Source organism: Armigeres subalbatus, chromosome 2 (genome assembly GCF_024139115.2).
Source record: "Armigeres subalbatus isolate Guangzhou_Male chromosome 2, GZ_Asu_2, whole genome shotgun sequence".
NCBI lineage: Eukaryota > Metazoa > Arthropoda > Insecta > Diptera > Culicidae > Armigeres > Armigeres subalbatus.
In genome coordinates this window covers 421,002,043-421,030,027 of record NC_085140.1, presented here as the reverse complement: position 1 = coordinate 421,030,027, position 27,985 = coordinate 421,002,043, and the positions used below count along the sequence as shown (strand labels likewise).

Genomic DNA, 27,985 nt, shown 5'->3' with positions numbered 1-27,985 from the left:
TTTAAATTTTTGTTACCTCTCCTTGAAAACTTTAGATTTTGCCTCTCTGGAATCTTTTAATTGATTTTCTGGAAATAGCAGAAAAATCCCCCAAATTACCATTCAAAGCTACAGAAACAAATGCTTTCAAAATATCTGGATCGATACAGACATATGATACGTAGTATTAGGCTCTCACTTTCCCGGAAGGATTCTTTTGATAATTCTTTCAGAAAGGCCATGCGTCTTTTAGAACTATGAACACGCTAGGTTTAATTTAATATACTCGCAAAACTCTTTAAAAGCTTTAAAATATTTAAAGAATAAATACTTGCTGAGAAAACCAATTTTAAATCAGGATTTTTTAGAAATATGCTGATAAGCTAAGTATCCTGTGTTCCTTAAACAATTAGTCCAAAATTTCATGCTGTGTCGATATTAAGACCATACAGACAGTTCAGTATGCCACTAGAACTTTCTTTATCCAATCAAAATTTTAGAAATTTTATTTGTTTTCTTAGTCTGTTGCTTCTATTATTCATTCAATCAGCATTACATGGAACCAATGTTTTTACTCCAATTTCCTAAAGTAATGATATCTGGCGCTGGAGAATCAAGAGAGCGTACTATTTTTCGTGTGTCTTAAGATATAACAATATTGTTCGAAGTTCGAAAATTTGTTAAAATAGATTCAATGTTTCGTATAGAGAGAGATGTGAATGAAGAAAATTCCTGGCAGTTACGCCTAAAAATGATCAGAGAGCTAGATAAGTACAATATTCATGCAAGGTGGCTAAAAATTCTAGGGGGGGGGGGGCTAATTTAGTTCAGAATAATTTGCCAGGAGTGTCAGAAAGATTTGCCAGCGCTGATTCTAAACAGAATTTTCTACCTCTGGGAGTACCGCACATGGGCGGAGCTTATTAACGCCTGGAATGATCGAACAAAACTGCGATGACTGAAGCATACTCAGATGGAAAACTCAACGACGAGGAACTGCAGTCGCTGGTCGTGGATGTCAAGCACATGGTTAAAACTCAAGGCTTCTGACGATCTTCCGCTCGATTCCTAAGAAACAGACACTTAATCCATCCCACTTGCACCAGAGATCCTTGGAAGGTCCTGGGAGCAAATACTATGTCTGCTCAATACTTTCTGTAAACGAATATTTGTCGGTGATTTGTTGTCAACCGAAGTGGTTTGATGAAACCAGACCGCTGATAGAGGGAGATCTGGTGATGATCGCGGATCCTGCGAAACGCAACAGATGAGAGCGAGGACGAATCATCCGTAAGATTCCGAGTTCAGATGGCCGACCTCAACAGGCCGTCGTGAAGATTTGGTACAGCTGCCTGTGCGACCAGTAACATGAGTGGCACTACTCGACGAACTACTTCCGAGGGCGATTGTTGATACATAATACTTCGACCAGGCAAGCCTGCCCATGGGCGAACTCGAAGGCGACGCGGCACTTATGGAAGCGTCGTTTAATAACAAATGCCTGGGCCGAACTGTGAGACAGGTTTCGGTTCTATTCGTTTTGGCACCACCGAGTTAGAAAGACTGCTGTCATCATGACTCGTGAAAGCTGGTTACGAGGCCGTGTTTTGAAAGTCCATACAGCGAGTGACGGTCAGGTATGGAAGGTTGACGTCCAAACAGCATCAGAAGTATTTCAGAGACCTGCAGTCAAAGTGGCAAAGTGGATGGGCGTTCTGCAGAGTATTAAGGCGGCTGTTTAACGGTAACTTATTACGAGCCAAGGTGTTGCGGAATACGAGCGATCCGCACCGCGATAAGTCGACGTATAACATCGACTCCTACCTGGATATCTGGTTTACTACAGCGTCGATACACCTATGCCTGGGGTATTGTAGAGCTGCATAATCGTCGGTCTTTAGCGATGTTCCTCTAGTTTCTCCGAACGTTCAGGGTCACCAGGTCCGATTTAACCGCGTGCAGCCAGCGTGTTCATGGCCTTCCATGAAGTCACCGGCCTCCATCCGGTTCTCTGTTGAATATCATTTTCGCTATTCTTATTTCCTACATTCGCACTAAGCGATCAGCCCACTGAAGTCTGGCGTATTTTATACGATTCACATTATTTTTTCTTTGTATACTTAATACAGCTCATGATTCATGCGTCTGCGCCGCACACCATTTTCTAGTTTCCCTCTGAATATTGTTCGCAGCACTTTTCGCCCCGACTGCATAGCCGAAATATATCATAATCTTTTAACGTCCATGCTTCATGTCCATAAAGGGTCACTGGTAGAATCAGAGTTTTATATAAAGCAAATTTCGTTTCCGTCTGCATGTTGCGGGATCTAAGCTGTTACGTACTCCGTAGAAGGCTCTATTTGAAGCAGCAATACATCTTTTCACTGCACGGGAAACGTCATTATCACATTTCACAAGCGTTCCAAGGTAAACAAATTCTTCAGCAACTTCAAACACATCCCGATCAAGCACTACCTCTGCACCAACTCCACTAGCTCTATCTCTACCTGCCAATATGTACTTTGTCTTGGTAGAGTTAATGGTTAAGCCTATCCTAGCCGTCTCCCTTTTCAGTGGGACAAAAGCCTCCATTACTGCTCTGCAATCGAATCCAATGAGGTCGCTGTCGTCCGCAAAGCTCATATGCGACTGTATGATGATAGTGCCGTTCCTCTGCACGCCAGATCTCCCAATAGCGCCCTCGAGTGCAATGTTGAACAATAAATTCGAAAGTGCATCACCCTGTTTCAAGCCGTCTAAGGACACTTCGTCTGCAATCCGAATACTTGATTTCAAGCCATCTAGTGTTGGACGTATCAGTCTAATCAGTTTCGCCGGAAAACCATGTTCGGACATTATCTGCCAACGCATTAGGACCAACGCGCACTTGGAGTTTTCAAGAGGAAAATATTGCGTACTATCTATGGCGGGGTACAGATGGAAGACAGTACATGGAGGAGGCGAATGAACCACGAGTTGCAACAGTTGTTGGGAAAACCATCCATCGTTCACACCGCGAAAATCGAAGGACTGTGGTAGGCCGGGCAGGTAGCCAGAATATCGAACAATAACTCGATGAAAATGGTTCTCAATAACGATCCGACGGGCACAAGAAGAAGAGATGCGCAGCTAGCAAGGTGGATCGATCAGGTGGAGGATGATTTGACTGCGCAGACTGCGTATAGAAATAAATATTTACTCTTATTTGTTGATGATTTCGACTCTTCAAAGAGACATATTGGCAAATGATGAAACAGTGTAAATCCATTTATACAGCTCTGCTCATAATATATTTAGTCAAATCCTCAAGCAAACATTACAGACTGATGAACATTCATCGTGAATAAATTCCTTTCAAAGCGCAATCCCAGCCTCAGCAGCGATTTCCCGGTATCGTTCGGTCAGCTTGTTATCCGGGTCGTATTTGCTCTTCAGCATGGTCCACTCCGTTGGGCGGTTCTCGATCAGCCAGGCGATGACTTTGTTTCCGGTTTCTCTTTGCTTTTCGGTACACTTGCTGCATCCAGTTTCCAACGCATCCGGCAGGTATTTCTTCAAGTCGTTTCCTTCCGGAGTACACGGACCGGCATCCATCAGGCAGTTGAAGTAGTTTTTGAACAGGCGATCCGATTTAAGAATCTCATCTACATCGATATTATCGTATCGGTTATTGTAAGTGGACTCCTGAGCAGCGGCCGCAACAAGAAGTGTACACAAAACGATAAACTTCATTTTGAGTTGGGATTAGATGATCTTAGTTTCTTAGCAGAATGATAACTGTTGCGATTTTAGCTTTTGGAATTATATTTATAGGTCCGCCAAATATTTGTATTCGATGCATCCGCAAATCTCATTCTTCTAAATTTTTGCACCCTCCAATTAAAAAAAAATGCACTAACATTTATCAAATAGGTTACGAATCAGCTTTGAAGGGGAAAAATAACCAATCTGATATTAAAACATCATCGCAATGACGGAAGCTTATACAACTTGCATTTTGGCGCATATGTATATAAAGAAGCGCATCGACCGTACTGGATCATAGTCGAGATTGCACTTCTATTTGCCTATATCCTCAAAAATTAACCCGAACCAGTACTCAACCAGCAATGAAACTATTCATCGCGTTCGCCTTGCTCGTCGTGGCTGCTGCTCAGGAAACCACATATAATAACCGATACGACAATATCGATGTTGATGAGATCCTGAAATCGGATCGCCTCTTCAAAAACTACTTCAACTGCTTGTTGGACGCTGGTCCATGCAGTCCGGAAGGAAACGATCTGAAGAAGTACCTGCCTGATGCGCTGGAAACTGGATGCGCCAAGTGTACCGAGAAGCAACGAGAAACCGGAAACAAAGTCATCGCGTGGTTGATCGAGAACCGTCCGACGGAGTGGAATACGCTGAAGAGCAAATACGATCCGGAAAACAAACTGACCGAGCGTTACAGGGAGACGGCTGCCAAGGCTGGGATTACTCTGTAATATGGTTTATCGTGATTAAATATGATGAATTTTCAAAATGCACCTACCGTACTTTTCAATACGTCTTCCTAATCAAACCAACCCATCCTAGTGCTAGATCTAAATTAGTTGCGACTGACGTCAATGTACATCTTTCGGCAGTTACAATTATCTGCTTGCTCGCTCGCAGCTTCGCCGCTACTTGCCCAAGCATCGTTTGTTCCGAAAACGCGAAACTTAGTGGGGTTAGCGGCCTATGAAGTGCGCATGAAGTACGGTTCCATGGCAGCTACCAGATATCGGTTGATTTATTGCAACAAAGCCGGTGCACATTGGGGTAAATTACGTTGAAACTTGATCATAAGTTGTTGAGTTGGTATAGGGATTCCTTCTGCGTTACACTTTTTTATAAGAACATTTTGTGTGGTCCGTCACACTTCTCGCAATCTTCTCCACTCCCGAAGCGTTACTTTAATTTATAAAGATTTCTTAACGGGTCAATCCAGAGATGAGCCAGCCAAAGGGCTGCAAGTCTTTAAAATTAATAAAGACAATAAAAACAATAAATCCTTGTAGATTTGTTTAAAAACTTAAATTTTTAATTGGTTTACGGTGCTAACCTTAGTTTGAAAATAATTATTGTTGTGTTTTTAGTGAATGATAATGACATTTTTCTAAGGAAATTAGTTGAATTTGTTATTTTTTTTCCTATTGTCACTGATTTTCAACGCTGTAGGAAGGATATTGTCTGTATCGTTGAAATTCAAAAACAGAACGAGCAATGAAAAATCAAAATCACTGACATACAATTCAATCGTAGGTGGTCTAAGCCACTGATGAGTGATTACATCAATTCCTAAAATATATTATGTTGGAGTGTTGAAATCGGTTGGAGACATTATTGAACGACCTAGAATTACTAAAAAATAGTCAGTTTTCTTACAGAAAAAAATTGAAGGAGATTATATTTTGGAATCTCACATTTGACAAAAATGTTTCGTGCAGATATTTTTCCAGAGCATGCATCTCCGATAGACCGCGAGGACGTAGCCAGCGCCGTTATCGACCATTTAAATACTAGAGCTCTCGGACTGTGCACATCGAGGCTGGAGAGCAAATCCCATGCTTCCATCCTTTGGTTCCTTGTACAATTGCGATTGCTCTGGCTAATCACGGAGTAGCACGTGCGAAATGCGCTATCTTCATGCTCATACTCATATACCTCATACTCATATACCTCAATCCTAAATTTGGTGTGTAACAACACGCAAACATAATTAAGTTTCATTGTAGTTTGTTTAATTTGAGTAGCATTCATTCGGCTCTGAATGTGGTCTATATTTGTTGATCGGAAAATCAGGAATCCGCACGCACCTTAATATGTGTTATTTTATCTTAAAATTAAAATCAGTTGGGATTAAACAATTTTGAAATATTGATGAGTTATTTCTCATGAATTGGTTTTCAACGTATTGTATTTTAGAAGAATCATTAGAAACATGATATTGGACCACCGAAATAAGAAATTTGGCACTTTTCAGATTTCCAGTTCACCTTATCTGTAACATGGTCAGTACATTATTTTAGATTCTGTTACAAAAACTCCACTTGAAATTCAACAGAAATTTGTTTAAAATAACCAACAGACAGAGTACAATGATATTTTCATACGGTTTCGATGTGCCAAGTACTTCACTGTGAGGTTGTAGGTGTTGATTGTTAAATTTTGTTCCCAGTCTTCGTACTCTAATGAAGATAAGATCGACCTATTTGTAATTGACGTCATTCACAATTAACTGCTAAAAAGTTTTGAAAGGGCATGAGTAATTGCAGTTTTTTTCATTTTCTAATTATTTATTTTATTTTATATTTTTGATCATTAAAATATATTGTCATATATCAATTTTAAAGAGGATATTTTTTTAGATAAATTCAACACTGTAAATTGAATTGGAAAAAAAAATAAATAAGGAAAGTAAGCCACTGTTTCCTTCCCAAACTCCTATTTTAGTAGATTAATAAGTCCCATCCCGATTTTGTCAACACAAACGGATATTTATGTTGCCAAAATCGGGAAAAAACTTCATAACATTTTTATTGCGTCTATGATTGAATTTTTTTTCCTTTATTAACGTGATTTTTTATGTAGCCACCCAACATGCCACATCGACCGACCCAGCGCACGATGTACAGGAGAAGGAGGACAACGGAGGAGACAGGTAGCCACCCATCCGGCTAGCAACGAGGAAACAGCTGACGCGGACAACAACGGATCGAACGATATCGACGGGGACTTCGTACCGAGACCGATTATGCTGACTAAGTAGATTTAATTAATAAAAGGTTCTTCGTTAGGGAAATTCAGGCAGTCTTTAGTGTGAAATCGAAAGTGCAACTTATTGTCAAATATTATAAACGAAATAAATGTTTTCTTTTTATTTGGGAGGCTCAGCACGACTATAATTATAGGTCTATTTGTGATATCATCCATATCAAACCTTCTTCTTCTTCTTCTTCTTCTTATTGGCATTACATTCCCACACTGGGACAGAGTCGCCTCGCAGCTTAGTGTTCATTAAGCACTTCCACAGTTATTAACTGCAAGGCTTCTAAGCCTGGTTACCATTTTTGCATTCGTATATCATGAGGGTAACACGAGGATACTTTTATGCCCAGGGAAGTCGAAACAATTTCCAATCCGAAAATTGCCTAGACCGGCATCGGGAATCGAACCCAGCCACCCTCAGCATGGTCTTGATTTGTAGCCGCGCATCTTACTGCACGGCTAAGGAGGGCCCCTCATATCAAACCTGCATATGCTAATCTATTGATAGACCACCAGTTTATCATAAAAAATGTAAAAACTTACAATATTTGTAATATGCTAATTATTTTTTTGACGAGCAGGCATGGCCATTCGGAGGGCATCCCCTTCCCAGACAGTTCGGTATATTGAACTATGTTAAATGGCAATCTTAAAAGTATGGAGGCTATCAAACACTAGGTGAGTTTGAGAGGAAAGGCTGTTGTTACCGTTGCGATTGTACTGCAGTCATCAGGCGTACCATGCGAATTGTGTTTGTGTTTTGTGATTTAGAGAAAAAACCCTTTAACTTTGTCTTGCATATGTGGAATAGTTCGAAAAAGGATCGCTTCACTTCCAATAAAAGGCGCATTATACCATTAACAGCAAAATTAAAGTCAGAATCTTTTGAGAAAATTTCATTTCGATTTGTTTTTATTAGTGCGCCTTTCCAACCACAAAAAGCAAAAAAAAATGAAATCAGAATCTATAGATTCTATCTATAGACAAAATTTCACTTGACTGCTACTGACGCCAACGTCAACAGCTCGATAGCTTGAGACATCATCCATGCGAATAAATTTTTGCAGCGTCTCCTTCCGACGAGTGCTTGCGCTGCTACCGATTGAGAATTTCTGCCATCGCCAAGTGATTGTAATTTACTTCCAATTGGGTTACTAAATAATTCCAAATAGTAATCCATAAGCAGTTGGGGTACAAAATTTAAATAATATACATGACAGCTATTAGTATGCAATCTACGAAATACTCCGTTACAACGCAACGCATCGCCAAGTGATTGTAATTTGTTCTTTGAAAAATATTTGTAGCCGAATTCAGATTCTACAGAAAAAAAACTTTACTTGGCTGTTACTGACGCCAACGTCAGTCTATTGATGATTTGAGACGTTATCCATGCGAATACATTTTTGCAGCATCTCCCTCCGAAGAGCTAACAAATTAAAATAACTTTCTCTGTGCCCGAGAGAAGGGTTCAATGTGTTGCCCATTGTGAGATATGACGTGTTTCCTAATAAGGTTTTGGTCCATTGGCCAGTGATAAGAAAATTATTTTGAGCTTTTTAGTGGAATGTCGTCACTTGTCCTAAGACGAGTTTATACCATCCCATTGAATTCCACCACTTAATTGTATCTTGACAGATACGTATTTCGACCTCAACAGTAAGGCCGTCTTCAGTGTCTCGTACTTGACTCGACTAAGTCGAGTCAAGTACGAGACACTGAAGACGGCCTTACTGTTGAGGTCGAAATACGTATCTGTCAAGATACAATTAAGTGGTGGAATTCAATGGGATGGTATAAACTCGTCTTAGGACAAGTGGCATTGGCCAGGCTCAAACACAGAACACTTAGAAATGGTACGTACACAATTCCTTTCAATTATTTGTCATCAATACTTTCTTTTCTTAAAATGTTGGTCCCGAAAAGTTCCGATTTTCTTTTCACAAATCGCCTTTCTAACACTAGCAGCAACTAAACGATGGTCCGAACATTGCGTGGAAATTTGCTTTGAGTGCTGTTGCTGTTGGCGACGGCCTGATCGGTCTCATCGTTGCGACAGTACTGTGCGGTCTTCGTGTCCGCTCTCCGTGAAAACTTGATTGAATTGATTGAGGGTTAGAGCCCAGCCCGTAAGTTGCACGATTTTGATGTCTGTGCTTGCGATACGGGTTTCTTTAGTTTACCGATTTTCAAAAGTGTCTTAAAGTGTGTTGAATGTTTTCAATAAACGCGGGCAGGGCATCTTGTTTTACGTCCACCTACCCACAGTGAGCATGAGCATGAGCATGATTGACCGCTCGCGGTTGTTACTCCATTATTGCTGAATTAGCTGAAGTTACACAAAGAACCAGCAGGTGATACTCGGGTACAGTAAACATCCTCAGTGTGTAATCCTAAATTCTATATTCTACTGGTATTCCTATATTCTACGAAAGGAAATACTGGCGCCGGCTGCGTCCGAGTGCAGGTCAATTGGGGATTGGGAAGAAATTTGATGTAATGAAACTGGATTGGATGATAGCCGAGGAATCCTCTGCACTCTCACGAGTTATTATTGGGCGTTTGGAATTGAGAAAGGATTGCTGTTGGGATCGTTTTGGCGAACGATTTGTAAAACTAAATACATGTATGAGTATATTGTTCAAGATTGATCAATCAATCGCTCAAACTAGCGATTGTTCTTTTGTTTTTGATATGAAGCGCCCACGTAACCATTTCTTCAACGCGAGGGAAGTAGAAATACAGCGGGTTTTAAAAGTGATATTTGCGTTAGCGTTGTTACGGTGTACTTCGTATTGTTTGTGCATAACTATCCGCTCAGTAAGCAGAGCGATCCCTCAAGGATCATCGAAAACAAAACGAAACATACAGCATAAAGACAGTTATACTAAACATTTTTATTTGATGTAATTTTTCGTGATTTCTGATTTGAAGGTTTTGTTTTTCTGGTAAAAACTTGATCATTTAATCACGGGCAAAAAAACAACTTATGTCACCTTACGTCGAGTCAAGTACAAGACAACAAAGTTACAATCAGCTTCACGTTCACCTCCCCACAGCACATTGACTGGATGAGATCCGTCAGTGATGAATGACTGACATCCTTCAGGAAAATGAATGCATACTGATTTGCAGGCTTTTGGGTGAACATTTCCGGAAGTACGATGAATACTGATGGGATGAGTCTGTGAGCCTTAACTAATTGACTCTCGGGGGTCAGTGTGACGTCCACTAGGTCGCCTCGTAGATATTCATGGAATCCAGCTGAGATTCGTGTTGAAATAAAAAAAATTTAAAAAATTTGTGCTGTTTTTACACTTTCACTGGTGGATTCGCTGAGTGAAGAGAAATTGAATTGAAGTTCATCCAGACTGGCCCACCGCAACTTGGAGGTTGCTCACTTTCACAGTAGCAAGTGAGAAGTGTGAAGTAAATATTAAGAAATATGAAATGAAAAATTAAGAGCGAGAAGTAGGAAGTGGAAAGTGGAACTTCACATTTTTCATAGTGAAAAATGAGCAAGAAGATAGAATATTATTGGCTTTATTAAGGAGACTTTTAGCCCGAGGCCAGAAGATAGAAGTTAAATGTCTCTCTTCTCACTTTTCATTTATGCTCATTTATCGCTTATCATTTTTCACTTCTTACTTCGCACTTCTCACTTTTCATAGTGGAAAGTGAGCAGTGGAAAATGAGAAACGAGAAATGAGAAGTAAGAAGAAAGTGTTAAACTTCTTACTCCTCATTTCTCACTTTGACCCTTTCTGCTAAACGACTACTTCGACCTAACGGCATTTTCGCCCAAATGACCTATTCGACCAAACGACTTTTTCTGCCAAATAACTCTTTCAGGCAAACAACATTTTCGGTTTTATAACCCGATCGGCCAAATGGCCTTTTCTGCCAAACCACCATTTCGACTAAACGGCCAAATTACGGTCAAACGATATTGTGTGCCGTATGACCCGTTCCGCCAAATGACGATCTCGTATGTCCACTTTGGCAAAATGACTTTCGGCCAGATGGGTTTCGGCATAATGATTTGTTCGACCAAATGGCATATTTGGTCAAACATATTTCGGTCCAGTTGCTTCCAGCCGAATGTCTATCTTTATTAACGATAATTATGATTGATGAAGCTTTTCATCGAAGAAGTTGGATGAAAGGCAAAGTCGAAGCAGTGTATAAAGGTCCAGGTTGAAAGTTAGAACAAGTGTCTGTGAGAACATTAAGATACGTCATACTCAGGGATTGAATCCTAAAGAGAAAGAACAAGTCTCTCACTTATCGTCTCTGTATACATATACGATATGTATAGCATACCGCGAGAGACTTTTTTCGCAAGCTGTCATGATAGAGAACTGATTCGGGATGCTATACCCCATGATAAATTTCTTTTAGAGAGCTCCAAATTCGGGGAGCACTGGCTCTGATGATGCATTTCAACTTGTTCTACACAGCTGTGCAGAAAATAACACGAAAGGAGCGAAAACAAAGCGAGAATCACCATTTTTCTGTGGGGGCTGCCTATCCGATTCTGTTTTTTCGCACTTGTATACAAGTTTGAGGGGCCCTCCTTAGCCGTGCGGTAAGACGCGCAGCTACAAAGCAAGACCATGCTGAGGGTGGCTGGGTTCGATTCCCGGTGCCGGTCTAGGCAATTTTCGGATTGGAAATTGTCTCGACTTCCCTGGGCATAAAAGTATCATCGTGCTAGCCTCATGATATACGAATGCAAAAATGGTAACCTGGCTTAGAAACCTCGCAGTTAATAACTGTGGAAGTGCTTAATGAACACTAAGCTGCGAGGCGGCTCTGTCCCAGTGTGGGGATGTAATGCCAATATGAAGAATGAAGAAGATACAAGTTTGATAAATTTGTTATCATGGCTTGTTATTATTCGGAACAGTTTTTGCCTTTCTTTTATCGTTGTTCGTTATCTATTGAGAGCGATTTCTGCAAACCCTGGTCATACTTATATTTATCCCATGTTTACTGGGATTCCTATGTACATGGGATAGTTATGCGTGGCAGACTATGTGACCATTGTTACTATGACGACGGCGCACATCGAAGTAGGCGAGTGTGGAACATCGCGGTAGGGGTTTTGACGATTTGAAATATGTTTTCACTCTCATGTTTCTGTTGTGTAAGACGCTGTTTTAAAATTAGTTCCTTCACCAATTGTTAAATTAAATACGTTTTCAAGTTATTAGCCCTGTAAAAGTGATCCATGTGTAGTATCCTGGTCGAAAAGCAGACTACCCCTGTATTAGCGGAATAGGCCGGACGCAACAGGTGAGCACTGTCCCCGCTTTTCGTTACTCGGAAGTAGCTTACACGTACCTACTGCAAAAAAATCATCTTTTTGCAATTAGTTGCACAATTAAAAACTCGCTATAATGGAAAAGTAGGTATCACTTAAACACGAACTGTAAAACCAGGAAACGATATTGCAAAAAAAAAAGTTTGTACAACTAGTTGCAAAAAAATATTTTTTTCTGCACGAGTTGTACGTTTATGCAATGAGGCTTGCCGAGTTGGACAATTATTACGAGTGCTGAGAAAATCGAGTATTGCAATGACGAAAGGCCTGTCTTGGTACAGTGATCATCACGTCACTATCTAAGCCGTTCCTGGGTTAGGCAGAATAACAGCGATTTCAACAATGCTTGTTCTCTCATATGGCCCTCTGCTAATCTTCAGTTTCTATTCATTTCACACTTGCCGCTCGTTTGCGGTGTCAATCGAATCTGCATCTGCATAACTTTCATCTACTCCCTTTCGCTTTGAGTAGTATAATTATCACCGAAAAAAGCAAATAAATTAATTTCTATAAAGTCACGCGGTGATCAAAGCTTTCCTAATTATAGTGTTCAAATAGTGTATTCTCTGCGTCGCGTAATTCGTCATTGCAAAAAATAGTGTGTGCAACTCGTTGCAAAACTATTTTTTTTTCAGCACTCGTACGTACAACTCGTGCTTATAAAATCATCTTTTTGCAACTTGTTGCACAAACTACTATTATGCAACTCATTTGAGTTGCATAATGGTCATTAAAGCACCCATTTCGTTTGCATGGAAAAGTAGACCGTTTTATCACTCAGAGAAAAACTGTAAACCAGGTATTATGATCAGAAATTGCAAAAAACTCATTTAAACATATTTTTGGGCATTCGAGTAACGTCAATCAAATCAAGTTCTTAGACATGATGTCTTCAACATGTCTCATTACATATATGTACGTAAACGTAAAGCCCCCCACGCAATACAGCGGAACGCCAGATTTGACAGTTAGCCTATATATTTTCTATCAAATTTTCCGTTTCCGTCACCGTACTGCTGAACTGTGTTTGAGGCTTAATACTCGTGTTGAAAAAATAATCTTTTTACAACTTGTTGCATAAAATTTAATATCTATTTGAAGGAAAAAAATGTAATCTCCATTTTCAAGGCATACATACTTTCTATTAAAATCGTCGAAGTATATTTTATCAAACATATAATTTTACATTAAGATATCTGAAGACTATAGCTTTGTCTAGCGTGCTGAAGTTAAAATGTAACAAAATATGTAAAACTACTCTTGTCATAAGACGAGTTCATACAATCCCATGATTAAGTGGTGGAATTCAATGGGATTGTATAAACTCGTCTTATGACAAGTGAAGACATTCCACTAAAAAGCTCAAAATAATTTTCTTATCAAAATGTAAAACTAGCTTAATCTAGAGCGCAAGCAAAAAGAGTCTCTCTTTTGCACATACGACCCATTCTCAAAGCAATTTAGATTTTACATTTTACAGTTTCGGTTGCACACGGCAAATCAGTTTACATCGCATTTCTTGCTGCCACGTGCTTTGACGCGTATTGCGCAAACGCTATCACTTGTAGAGTATATGTTCCAAATTCCATCATAATTTTAACGTTCCATTTGAAATGTTCAACCTTGCGTTCACTGTAAACCGTATTGTGAGTGCCATCAACAAGCACCACTCATTTCTTGATCCACTCTCGGCCACTGACTGCCGTTCCGACTGTTCCGACTTTCAAACTGTCAATCAGCAGTGTGCTGTCTGTCCAACTCGAGCTGGGGGAAAACAAAAACAACTTCAGTCGTGTACTGTTTTCGGTGCGTATATGCTTGCTTGTGCGCTGCCCGTTGTCTGGTGGTGCGTTGACATAGTTCTGGGTGGCCGAGATGAAAAATTGATTTTCATACATTATCATTCACAGTCTACGACGATCGATTGGTCGATCGTGTGATTACGGTTTCCGATTAGTTCAGAGCCAATAGTAGATGTTTAGCAATTAGAAATAATTGATACTTCACCGCCGAGCAACGATGTGGCAATGGCTTTAGAATTGAGCGTATTAACTCTGAATATTTGGTGAGTAATTAAATTTGATGGAGTATTTTTCGTTTGGTGCTGAGTGGAATCATTAAACCATTTGTACGTGTACAAATGTTCTGTTCTATAACCAGGGGAATCCCATACGTGTCAAAGGACCGTCCCGTGCGAGTAGAGGCCATCGGAGATGTGTTGGCCAGCGGTAACTATGATATCGTATCGCTGCAGGAGGTTTGGTCCGATAGTGATTATCAGTATTTGAAGAAGCGTGTCGAAGGTGTTCTTCCATTTGCTCATTATTTTTACAGGTAAGTGTGCTGCAGGGAATAACTTATATGATGATTCCAAATCGATTAACAAATGTTATTTTTGTTTTAGCGGGGTAGTCGGGTCCGGTTTGGCATTGTTCTCCAAATATCCGATCGTGTCAGCATTGTTTCATGCGTGGTCGGTCAACGGGTACGTGCATCGCATTCAGCATGGTGATTGGTTCGGTGGAAAGGGAGTAGGTTTCGCAAAGATAGCCGTCAACGATCAGTTGGTGAATGTGTATGCTGCACATGTAAGTATTCTGGATTATGGATTACTGCATTTTTAGTTTTTAGAATTCAAAATGTGCAAAGTATAAAAAAAATCCTCTTCAATGGCTCTACATTCCAATTAGAACTTGACCTGCTTCTCTTAGCACTTCCACAGTTATTAATTGAAAGCTTCTATTTGCCCGCCAATTGTATTAATATGTATCTTGTGTGGCAAGTGCAATGAATGCGCTATGCCCAGTAAGCAGGGCCGAACATCGAATTCAAAATCTTTGCTTGAAACGCTAACTGGAGACCCTTTATTTATTAAGAATTTTATTTATACATTTAACTAAATGCGACTTAATAAAAGGCACAGGGGACTCCTGGAAGACAGATCAATTAATTGATTTATGCTCTAAAATTAAGATAATCCAGATAATTGAAAACAATTTTAATATCATTCTGGAACGAGTTGCAGTCGTCATGGACAAGGGTATTTCGCTCGATAGCAAAGCTAAGACTTTCTGGTAACACGAGGATCTTACAAACGTTTATTGTCTCAAATCGTTATACGTCTCGCTTGTTCGAAGTATTTTGGAATATGGTGTTACTATCTGGGCACCGTATCATGTCGCTTGCAAATCGCTCGTCTGGAACGAGTCCAGAAGGCTTTCATACGATATGCACTTCGTCATCCGCACACGAGAGTTTTTTCCACTACCAACAACGATGTTTCTTGATTCATCTACCAACGCTTCAGCAGTGACGTGAGCTTCTCCAACGTTTTCTGATTTTTGACCTGTTCCGATGCAATATTGACTGTTATGAGCTCTTGGAAAAACTGCGTTTCAACGGACATTTGATATTCTTAGTCGTGTAGCGCATCGGACTCTTTATGGACAAAATAATTCGCTACATGAGTGTAGTCACCGTTCACACCGAGTGATTTTGCTATGTCAAAAAATGTGTTTAGATCTGAGATTAATTCTTAAGTTTCCAGTCTGTGCGATTTTCTAATATTTTCGAAGGCTGAAATAAATAAATTAAAATGAATTCTCGTGCTTAGTTTCATAGGGGCGTAACTGTATAGATCGATTTCTCTTCGTTGATGTTTTTTGCCTTTCTCGTATACAAAGTATACGTAAAGGCTATATGTTCGCTCCAAAAACGAACTTTTTATAGGAGTCCCGGAGACCCATAGTGTTATATACCAATCGACTCAGCTCGACGAATTGAAGTGATGTCTGTGTGTATGTGTGTGTGTATGTGTGTGTGTATGTGTGTGTGTATGTGTGTGCGCAAAATAATCTCACTCATTTTTCAGGCACTTATCATTAACCGATTTGCTCGCAACAAGTTTCGTTCGACGCGAAATCCTGTCCCATTGTTTCGTATTGAAAATTGGTCGAATCGAACTATGGGATTCGAAGTAATGGCCAAAATACATTTGTTGACAAGAAAAATTCTCACTCATTTTTTAGGCACTTACTTTTAGCCGATTTGCCTGCAACAAGTTGCATTCGACGCAGAATCTTGTTCCATTGTTTCGTATTGAAAATTAAACAGATCGGTATTAAACAGATATGACCAAAGTTTATTTTTTTGCCTTTTTGCCTTTCTCGTATACTAAGTATACGGTAAAGGCTATATGATCGCTCCAAAACCAAACTTTTTATAGAAGGCCCGGAGACCCATAGTGTTATATACCAATCGACTCAGTTCGACGAATTGAGGTGATGTCTGTGTGTGTGTATGTGTGTGTGTGTGTGCGCACAAAACGACGCAAAAAATGTCACTCATTTTTCAGGCACTTATCCTCAACCGATTTGCTCGCGGTTGCAATGCAACAAATTGCATTCGACGCAGAATCGTTTCCCATTGTTTCCTATTGAAAATTGGCCAGGTCGGACTATGGGATCGGAAGTTATGGCCAAAACACAAATTTATACGTAAAAATCGCGTAAAAAATGTTACTCATTTTTCGGGCACTTATCCTCAACCGATTTGCTCGCAACAAATTGCATTCGACGCAGAATCCTTTTCCATTGTTTCCTATTGAAAATTGACCAGGTCGGACTATGGGATCGGAAGTTATGGCCAAACTACCTTTCTTTTAATAGAAAAATCACAAAAAAATGTCACCTATTTTTCGGACACCTAACCTTGATCGATTTACACGCAACAAGTTGCATTCGACGCAGATTCCTGTCCCATTGTTTCCTATTTAAAATTGGCCGGTTATGGCTAAAATGCAAACTTTTACGAAAAAATTGCGTAAAGAATGTCACTTATTTTTAGGCATTTATCTTCAGATTATTTGCTCGCAACAAGTTGCATTCGACGCATAATCCTGTCCCAATGTGTCCTATTGAACATTGGCCAGATCGAAATATAGAGATGAGTGACGTTTAGCGCTCGCACATTAATGTGCAATTCGTCATGTGTAAATACATGTTTGTTTTCCTTCTGCTCATAACCTCAAAAATGATCGGGTCATCACAATGATTTCAAAAGAGTCAAAAAATATATGGAAATATACTCATTTTTACCCAATCGTTGCTGAGTTGCACCATCAAGGAGTGTTTGTTTTCCTTTTATCGCCACTCACACATTCGGACGTGAGAATCTCAATGGTCCAATGCACCGAATGAACACAATGACGTTTGAGACGGGCGCTGTTTACTAAAAATGAACACTTGCATGAACTCGATGAATGAAAAAGTATTCATTCTTAGTAAACAGCGCCCGTCTCAAACGTCAATGATGAACTCGGTGCATTGGACCATGGGATCGGAGGTTATGGCCAAAACACCATTTTTGCCTTTTGTCTACAAATTATACGAAAAGGCTATATGTTCGCTCCAAAACCAAACTTTTACAGAAGGCCTGGAGACCCATAGTGTTATATACCAATCAACTCAGCTCGACGAACTGAGATGATGTCTCTGTGTGTGTGTATCTATGTGTGTGCGCGCACCAAAAGTGCGAAAAGTTTAGCTCACTTTTTTGGTACTTATCCTCAACCGGTTTACTTGCAACAAGTATCATTCGACGCGGGATCCTGTCGTATTGTTTTCTATTGAAAATTTGGAAGATCGGACTATGGGCACAAAAATTATGGCCAAAATACTTTATGTTATAAAAAAGCGCGTAAAAAAGTCTAGCTTATTTTTAATGCACTTACCCTCAATCGATTTACTCACAACAAATTGCATTGAACGCGGAATCCTATTCTATTATTTTCTATTGATAATTGGCCAGCTTGGACCTTAGAAATTATGGCCAAAATACTTTTTGCCTTTCTTGTGCTACAAAGTTGTACCGAAAGGCTATAATTTCTCTCCGAAAACGAACTATCGAATGCTTCCACACTGATACACTTCCCTCCCTCTTCATACGGGAGTTTGGCAGAAGGACGGTCATGAGATTTATATCATAACAAATATTGCCCTCCGCTCGCTTGATGGGAATGACATTTTCGTTTTCTTTTTGTGTAGTCAGAGCTTCAGTTTAACAAACATCCAAATGTCATATCCTTAAAATATATAACTGGGTAAAATAAAACAGGGGTATTTACATCAAAAAGATTGGAAAAGTAAAAAAAAATGTCGAAATTCTTATTAGCATATTGTAGATCAGGTTAAAAACCGAACCAAGATCTCGCGTTTTCAACTGGATTTACAATATCTTTGCTTGAAATAATCCGATTTTCATAGAACGGACAAAGAAGTTTTTCTTTTTTACTCCTAGCTACTAGCTCATCTACTTTCAAGCAAACACATTTTACGAAGGTCGAGAAAGGCACCATCACCGCTAGGTGGATTAATCTGGGTTTTTTATTATTGTACCGAATTGCACTTGTTTGTCGATGGTTTATTGATTTGGTGTGATAAAGGATGATTGTATCTTGCACCAGAATCAATAATCACGGTTGTAGCTTTTAAAACAATTGAGATACTAACAAAATATAAAATCGATTGAGAGAAATCGATCAATACAGTTACGCCCCTATGAAACTAAGCGCGAGAATTAATATATTCCTTTTCAACACAAATGCAGCACCAAGAGCACTAGACCAATACTGGCCTGCCCGATTCCGAAGAGACCGGAATCTGCTAAGACCAGCATCATTTGACCAAATCTTCGCTCAGGATCAATTGTATTTTACACCGATGGTTCAAAGCTGAACAATCAAGTAGGGGCAGGCGTTACTGGTCCGGGGATAAATATTTCGATTCCCATCGGCAAATGGCCAACTGTTTTCCAAGCTGAAGTTCAGGCTATTCTTGAATGCTCTAACTTATGCTTACGCAGAAATTATAGGCATTCAAATATTTGCATAATGTCTGACAGTCAAGCAGCATTGAATGCTTTGAAATCAGCAATATGTAGATCTAAACTCGTTTGGGAATGTGTTCAATCACTCCAAACCTTGGGTAGTCGTAACAAAGTAAACCTGTATTGGGTTCCTGGTCATTGTGGCATTGAAGGCAATGAACAAGCTGATATGTTGGCCAGACTTGGTTCATCTCGACAATTCATAGGTCCGAACCATTTTGTGGTGTATCTGCGTGTTCTCTTCGAATGGAACTCAAATCTTGGGAACATTCTAAACTAGAGGACATTTGGAAAAGCACATTGATTGCAAGGCAGTCTAAACGTTTCATCACACCAAACGTATCTATCACTCGCAAAATTTTAGATCCTTCAAAAAAAGATCTTAACACATACACCGGCCTTATAACAGGCCATTGCCCGAGTCGATATCACTTGAAGCTGTTAGGAAAACTTCAAGATGATGTATGTTGTTTTTGCGGCATACATGTAGAAGACTCGGAACATCTGTTATGCCATTGTCCGGCAACTTTTAGAAAGAGATTACAGTTTTTCAACAAAGGGCTGATAGAACCCTCAGAAGTTTGGAGAACAAGTCCCAATATGGTAGTACGATTCATCAGAACCATAATACCGCATTGGGATAACGCTGGTAGTTAAGGTAATTCAATTGCTCTAAATAGTAATGATGCGTCAACTTGACAAAGTTAGATCAAATGGGGCATATATCACAATAGATCTAACAAATGGTCGCAGTGATTAAAATACCCAACAAGGAAAACAAAAAATCATTTGCTACTGTATAGTTCCATTGTTCTGCGCGCCCATTACTCCTATCTGTAACGCTCGAGTGTCGTGTTGAACAGCCTTCCATTGCTTCTTCCATTCCTCTAAGGTTAGAAAACCTAGTGAAAACTCATATGTGAATATGTACGTTATGTGGAAGATATTGATTTGGAAAATATATTGGAGGTAACCACTTTCCCTTCGATGGGACTCGAACCCATGACCTTACAGTACGCTAGACTGGTGCTTTAACCAACTAAGCTACGAAGGACCTCCGTCGGCCTTCGCAACCTAGCGGCTACTGAACGAGCTCGAGATTCTCAAATTGGACGCATAGTCGAACCACTCGCAATCCATTTCTCAAGCCAACATTCCCACATGTGTATAGTACGCGTTCACATTAAAGGAGCCTGAGTATTTAGTATGTCTGGCCCTGGCGGCTGTACACATTCTTCATCAGCATCTGTACTGATCAAGTGAGGTTGTGTAAGCTATTTGCCAGTCGGTCGTCAAGCTCAGACCTCACTTCCATTCCGAGGGTTATTGATCGAATTAACTACCTTGACGGCGACTTCCGGGACCAGGTTCTGTTAGAGATGTAGCCACCTTTTATTTCATTTTGAAAGCCGTTTTTCAGCATGTCATATTTCATGATTTTACTAAATAAGTACACTGGAGTGCATTTCGACAGATCCAGTACGTCTCCGTTAGCGTGTCACAAGATGAGTTCCAAGAGGCTGGCCAATTAGATCGAAAACCGTCGAAATGTACTCGAGTGTACTTGTTTTATAAAATCAAGATTGACATGTCGCAAGATGGATTTCGTAGCCGATTTGCAAATGGGTACTTCTTCTGGGAGGGAGTAGCCCTAGTATGCCCCCAAATATATCCGAAACCATGGTCATTCTACAAAAGTTTACCTCGGTTCCTCAATCTACAGAAATTTTGAGATCGATTCCAGAAGATTGCTTGAAAATCCGTTGGAAATCGACTGAGCCGCATAATTTGGGGTTTTACCATAAAATGGGGGTTGGGGACTTACATATCAAAACGAAACGTTTCGTTATTTCTTTAGCTAGTGACGTTGGTGTTGGATAGTCGTGCAACAATTTGTGATCGAATTTATGCAACTATGGCAGTGTCGATGTCGGCAAATCGGTGTGCAGCAAGTCATGACTTGTGCTCCGAACACAATGTTAGCGGAACGGAAACGGCAAATTTGACAGAAAATATATGGGCTAAATGTCAAATTTGCCGTTGCCGTCGACTTTCCGCTGACATTGTGTTTGGGGCTTTAGCGCCTTCTTGACAGATATCCGTGGCGTGCACACGGTGCACACGCACTCACAGAGAGCTGCTGTCAACGCACTTCGCACCGGCATTTGGGGTCACACATTTTGGCGATCCTGCCAGGTTATTTTTTGGATCCTGGTGCTGATTTTAAAAGTTTAGTTGAACGTGCGAAGAATACTATTTAATGGCTTAAAACATCACAAGGCAGGTGGTTTGTGTTGCTGCAAAGCCTGTTTAAAAGACCTCTTGAAAAAGGATTTTGGTTTGAAAAATCAGATCCCTGGAAAATTAATTGCGGTTTGGAAAATCATAAAGCGAATCTAGAAGATCGCTGGAAAATGGATTGTGGTTTGGAAAATCACAAAGCGCGTTTGGAAGACTGCTGCTGGATTGTGGTATGGAAAATCACAAAGCGCGTTCGGAAGAGTGCTGGAGAATGGATTGTGGTTTGGAAAATCATAAAACGCGTCTGTGTTTGTGTTTTGGAAAATCAAAAAGCGTGTTTGGAAGACTGCTAGAAAATGGATTGTGATTTTGAAAAATCACAAAGCGCGTCCGCGGGAAAATGGATTGTGGTTTGGAAAATCACAAAGCGCGTTTGGAAGACTGCTAGAAAATGGATTGTGATTTTGGAAAATCACAAAGCGCGTCTGAAAGACTATTGTAAAATTGATTGTGATTTGGAAAATCATAGAACGCGTCTGGAAGACCACTGGAAATTGGATTGTGGTTTGGAAAATCACAAAGCGCGTCTGGAAGTCCGCAGGAAAATGGATTGTGGCTCGGAAAATCACAAAGCGCGTTTGGAAGACTGCTGGAAAAAGGATTGTGGTATGGAAAATCACAAAGCGCGTTCGGAAGAGTGCTGGAGAATGGATTGTGCCTTTGAAAATCATAAAACGCGTCTGTGTTTTTGTGGTTAGGAAACTCACAAAGCGCGTCTGAAAGTCCGCTGGAAAATGGATTGTGGTTTGGAAAATCACAAAGCGCGTTTGGAAGACTGCTGGAAAATGGATTGTGGTTTTGGAAAATCACAAAGCGCGTCTGAAAGACTATTGGAAAATGGATTGTGGTTTGGAAAATCATAGAACGCGTTTGGAAGACCACTGGAAACTGGATTGTGGTTTAGAAAATCACAAAGCGCGTTTGGAAGTCCGCAGGAAAATGGATTGTGGTTTGGAAAATCACAAAGCACGTTTGGAAGACTGCTGGAAATAGATTGTGGTTTGGAAAATCACAAAGCGCGTCTGGAAGTCCGCGGGAAAATGGATTGTGGTTTGGAGAATCACACAGCGCGTTTGGAAGACTGCTGCAAAATGGATTGTGGTATGGAAAATCACAAAGCGCGTTCGGAAGAGTGCTGGAGAATGGATTGTGGCTTGGAAAATCATAAAACGCATCTGTGTTTGTGGTTTGGAAAATCACAAAGCGCGTTTGGAAGACTGCTGGAAAATGGATTGTGGTTTGGAAAATCACAAAGCGCGTTTGGAAGACTGCTGGAAAATGGATTGTGGTATGGAAAATCACAAAGCGCGTTCGGAAGAGTGCTGGAGAATGGATTGTGGTTTGGAAAATCATAAAACGCGTCTGTGTTTGTGGTTTGGAAAATCACAAAGCATGTTTGGAAGACTGCTGGAAATAGATTGTGGTTTGGAAAATCACAAAGCGCGTCTGGAAGTCCGCGGGAAATTGGATTGTGGTTTGGAAAATCACAAAGCGCGTTTGGAAGACTGTTGGAAAATGGATTTTGGTTTTGGAAAATCACAAAGCGCGTCTGAAAGACTATTGGAAAATGGATTGTGGTTTGGAAAATCACAAAGCGCGTTTGGAAGACTGTTGGAAAATGGATTGTGATTTGGAAAATCATAGAACGCGTCTGGAAGACCACTGGAAAATGGATTGTGGTTTGGAAAATCACAAAGCGCGTTTGGAAGTCCGCAGGAAAATGGATTGTGGTTCGGAAAATCACAAAGCGCGTTTGGAAGACTGCTGGAAAATGGATTGTGGTTTGGAAAATCACAAAGCGCGTTTGGAAGACCGCTGGAAAATGGATTGTGGTTTGGAAAATCACAAAGCGCGTCTGGTAGTCCGCTGGAAAATGGATTGTGGTTTGGAAAATCATAAAGCGCGTTCAGAAGAGTGCTAGAGAATGGATTGTGGCTTGGAAAATCACAAAGCGCGTTTGGAAGACCGCTGGAAAATGGATTGTGGTTTGGCAAATCATAAAGCGCGTCTGGAAGTCCGCTGGAAAATGGATTGTGGCTCGAAAAATCACAAAGCGCGTTTGAAAGACCGCGGAGAATGGTTTGTGATTTGAAAAATCATAAAGGGAGTGCTGGAGAATGGATTGTGGCTTGGAAAATCATAAAACGCGTCTGTGTTTGTGGTTTGGAGAATCACAAAGCACGTTTGGAAGACTGCTGTGTGGTAGTGCTGGAAATAGATTGTGGTTTGGAAAATCACAAAGCGCGTCTGGAAGTCCGCGGGAACATGGATTGTGGTTTGGAAAATCACAAAGCGCGTTTGGAAGACTGCTGGAAAATGGATTGTGGTATGGAAAATCACAAAGCGCGTTCGGAAGAGTGCTGGAGAATGGATTGTGGTTTGGAAAATCATAAAACGCTTCTGTGTTTGTGGTTTGGAAAATCATAAAGCGCGTCTGGAAGTCCGCTGGAAAATAGATTGTGGCTCGGAAAATCACAAAGCGCGTTTGAAAGACCGCTGGAGAATGGTTTGTGATTTGAAAAATCATAAAGGGAGTGCTGGAGAATGGATTGTGGCTTGGAAAATCATAAAACGCGTCTGTGTTTGTGGTTTGGCAAATCATAAAGCGCGTCTGGAAGACAGCTGGAAAATGAATTGTGGTTTGGAAAATCACAAAGCGCGTTTGGAAGACCGCTGGAAAATGGATTGTGGTTTGGAAAATCACAAAGCGCGTTTGGAAGACTGCTGAAAAATGGATTGTGATTTGGAAAATCACAAACCGCGTCTGGAAGTTGGATTGTGGCTCGGAAAATCACAAAGCGCGTTTGAAAGACCGCTGGAGAATGGTTTGTGATTTGAAAAATCATAAAGCGCGTCTGTGGTTGTGGTTTGGAAAATCAATAATCGCGTCTGGAAAATGGTTTCTGGTGTAAAAAATCACAAAGCGCGTCTGGAAGACCGTCGGAAAATCGATTGTGGTTTGGAAAATCACAAACCGCGTTCCGAAGAGTGCTGGAGAATGGTTTATGGCTTGGAAAATCATAAAACGCGTCTGTGTTTGTGGTTTGACAAATCATAAAGCGCGTCTGGAAGACTGCTGGAAAATGGATTGTGGTTCATTTTCGTCTCGCGCAAATTACTCAGAAAAAAAAGTAATGGGTAATGTTTTAAACATAACCGCGAGTAGACGTAGGACTTGAATAATCGTAACGTATCTACATTTAACTTTTGCATTAATGAGGGCGATTGCATCGATCGTAACCGACACCACTGCATCCGACCATCATCATGCATAGAATGGCAAAAAATGCGCCCTCTTCTTTCATGCACACTCGCAGACCCACCGGGAGCTCTCCCATAGCTTATCGTTGAAAACCTTAAGTTTCAATGAAGTTGGAAAATTGCTGGAGAGTGTCCGAGTCGATTGATGTATAAATTTTAAAAATCCATCGAAAGATAAAGGCGCTAGTAACGTTCGAAATCTTCCCTTTCAGCGTAACGCTCTCGATTTCCAAAAATCTAAATGACACCCAGTATAGTAAAGAAAGACGTAAGTCCTACGTCAAAATCATTGCGTCCTATGTTAGAGGATTTTTTTGTCTTTTTTTTTGTGAGTGAAGAAGGGGCATGTAGGGTTTGTTTAAGTAACCATCAGCGTGTGATTATACAATCGGTGTCAATCGATGAGCACAAAGCAATGACTCAGCCACTTCTTGTCACATCTTCGCACTCACGGAGAGCTGCTGTTATCGCATTTCGTACCGACATTTGGGGCCACACAGATACAGAATAGATAAATTGGTTCTCTTCTGTTTGAACGCATTCAATTTTTTCCTAGATTTGGAAGTACATTCTACTAGAAAATTTCCGTTTTATCATTATAAGTTTTAAGCATCTAATCGTATTTAACAAACAAGAATTGATTTTCCCTCTCCCCTTTCAGTTGCACGCCGAGTACGACAGAAAATGTGACGACTATATGGCCCATCGAGTGATCCAAGCGTTCGATACCGCTCAGTTCATTGAAAGCACCCGGGGCAATGCCGTTCTGCAAATACTGGCCGGGGATTTGAACACCGAACCGGGTGATCTGGCCTATCGAGTGCTTCAAACCAATTCCAAACTAACCGATACGGTCGACAAGAAAATGTATGCCACCGGCAACCTGGGCACGAACGAAATCGGCAGCAACTGTTACACCGATCCGGAAGCGGCCAAAACGTGTCCTCAGGGAAAACGAATCGACTATATTATGTACCGATTTGGCGATCATTCCGAGGGCCGTCTGCTGGAACATCGTCTTCCACTGCCGGACCGTATTCCTGGGAAGGATATCAGCTACTCCGATCATGAGGCGGTATACGCCAAGATCATCTTGAAAAAGGCGAGCTCTTCGGCCATTCAGCATCTGATGGCATGTGGCAGCGGCGAAGGGCACGGGAAATGCGAGAATAACGATCAGGAAGCGGTTCTGGCGCTGAGGGAAAGTGTCGTTATTTGTAATGAAAGCTTGAAACAGTTGGAATCGCACAGGCGTAGCTACACGCTGATGGCGATTGGAGTGATCATCGTTTTGCTCAACATGCTCGAACTGGAAGCTCCCTATGGTCTGAAGAGTGCGTATTTACTGCTGAAGTTCCTGCTGTGTGGGTTCGTCATTTTCTTCATATTTATGGCAACCATTTGGAATGTGATGGAGAAGCATGGGATTCTGGCCGGGAAGCTATCGATGGAGATTGCACTGAAAGGTTTTAAAGATCTGGGATTGACCGGACTCCGGGGAACTGGTGCGGATATTGCTCATAATTGATGTATTAGCGAGAGATCGTAATCATTACAAGGGACAAAGTAGTATTTCAAATGTAGAATATTGCATTTGATTTTTTAGCAGTGGTTTTGAATCATTTTTGTATGCTTGTAGGGTATTTATTTAAATTAACTTTACACTGTTCTATTAGAAATATATTACGAGCTAAATTCCGTCTTCGAAAGACCTAATTGAATCTTAAACCTGATACGTATCATTGCTCTAATCATGCCCTGAAAATTTTAATGTTGTGGGAATAAACAGTCGAAATAGATTTTAATTTTTATTATTTTTGGAAGAAAACCTCAATAATATTGTCTTCGGGGATGTTTAGTCTAGCGTAATGATGAACTACATATGTACACATAATGTAGGTGTGGAGCCGATTACAATGACATCGATCATGTGGTTTGGTACTGCTTGGAAAATGATGCTCCAGAGAGTAACATTGAATAACCTTGTGGCCTGAGGTGAACCTACGAGGGATCTCAATGTAGTTTATATGCAGGCCATCTATGTCTTTATTTGTTCGTCTGACATCAAAGTCTAATACTTCTATATTTATGTCTTTCTCAGTTTTTTAGTCTCTGTCTTATTATTCTGTGTGTCAATAAGACAGATACTGACCATCCGGAAGATGATTTCTGACGAACTATATCTCGAGCACGACGCTACGCCACACTACGGCGTCTCCATATAAGTAGGTGATGAAAATTTGTTTACTCCAATTATGCATGAACTCCATGGAATAAAAACATAAGATATAAAAGTGTAAGCAGTGCTCGCCTAGATTCATGAAGATTTGAAAAGCTCCGCGTTGATCCGTAAAAGTATGAGAAGTTTAGCAAAAGTCTCTGAAGGTTGTCAAAGCTCCAAGAAGGTCCGCGAAGAACCGTAGAAATCTACGGAGGTCTACTAAGGTCTGCAAGGCTCGTGGAGGGCTCAGGAAAGTCTGTGAAGGGCTACGTAATTAATCGAGGGTTGATGGTTCATGAAGATCCGTGTAGGTCTATGGAAGTCTATGACGGTTTGCAAAACTTTGTAAAGCTACGAAAAGTCTGTGAATGTCTGAAAAAGTCTTTGATGGTTCTTAAAGGTCTGCAACAACATTTATTTTTCCGTTATGTACATTATGCTTCTTCATATCGTTAATTATTTTTTCAAGATTGATCAATTTTTCAAAGTCCTTATTCTCTATACTCGAATTTGTTGTTCTGCAAGAGCTTTTGGTCATCAAAAAACTTTGGACATCTTCTGGATATAACAAATTCGACCCGACTGATCGAGCGTTTGTTCACCAAGGAGGTGAGGCTCCAACAGCGTCTGTTCTGGCATCCAGGGGCTGAGTATGAAATGCTATTCCCCGGAAGCTATACCTAAGATGGCAGCCCCATCCCGGTGGATAGGGAACCTTGGGACAACAACCTACTGTTCCCGAAAAATCAATTTGTTCGAGAATCCGATAATGAAAGAATACGGACTGATTTCACGGCAACGGCTAAATAACGGACACGAATAGGAACATGGAACGTTTTAACCCTAGTCCAGCAGGGTAAATTGGCACAACTTGCCAATGAGGCACGCCACATGAAGCTTGAGATCCTGGGACTGAGAGACAAATTCTATTATACTCTGATATACGAGGTGAACACGCTCCCCGGCATCGTTGAGTTGGCATACCCAGGCACACTCTGCGCTTCGCAGCGAGAAGTGAGAAGTGAGAATTTTTCATTTTTCATTTTTCATTTCTGACTTCTCATTTCTAACTTCTCACTGTGAAAAATAGGTAGTGCGAAGTGAGAAGTGGGACGTCCGCGACTCACTTCGCACTTCTCGCTTTTTACAGTGGGATGTGAGAAGTAAAAAATTGTTAGTGAGAAGTGAGAATTGAGACTTCTTACTCCTCACCTACCTAC

The 27,985-nt window shown here is 40.6% G+C and overlaps 3 protein-coding genes across 4 annotated transcripts; 2 read left to right on the top strand and 1 right to left on the bottom strand.

The window, feature by feature from the left end:
• Nucleotides 1-3,333: 3,333 nt before the first annotated feature.
• On the bottom strand, nt 3,334-3,711 carry LOC134217747 (ejaculatory bulb-specific protein 3-like). The gene has a single exon (XM_062696555.1). The coding sequence runs from the start codon at nt 3,709-3,711 to the stop codon at nt 3,334-3,336; it is 378 nt and encodes a 125-aa protein (XP_062552539.1).
• A 342-nt stretch (nt 3,712-4,053) lies between these two features.
• On the top strand, nt 4,054-4,502 carry LOC134217746 (ejaculatory bulb-specific protein 3-like). The gene has a single exon (XM_062696554.1). The coding sequence runs from the start codon at nt 4,089-4,091 to the stop codon at nt 4,464-4,466; it is 378 nt and encodes a 125-aa protein (XP_062552538.1). The 5' UTR covers nt 4,054-4,088; the 3' UTR covers nt 4,467-4,502.
• A 9,285-nt stretch (nt 4,503-13,787) lies between these two features.
• On the top strand, nt 13,788-26,343 carry LOC134217744 (putative neutral sphingomyelinase). 2 transcript variants are annotated; one of them, XM_062696553.1, is made up of 5 exons: nt 13,788-13,903; nt 14,008-14,162; nt 14,258-14,431; nt 14,502-14,685; nt 25,206-26,343. In XM_062696553.1, exons 2-5 carry the CDS (start codon nt 14,125-14,127, stop codon nt 26,070-26,072), a joined length of 1,263 nt encoding a protein of 420 aa, XP_062552537.1. In that variant the 5' UTR covers nt 13,788-13,903; nt 14,008-14,124; the 3' UTR covers nt 26,073-26,343. The 2 variants fall into 2 exon arrangements, with proteins under 2 accessions (XP_062552537.1, XP_062552536.1); XM_062696552.1 differs by having other exon boundaries at nt 13,836-13,943.
• Nucleotides 26,344-27,985: the final 1,642 nt, after the last annotated feature.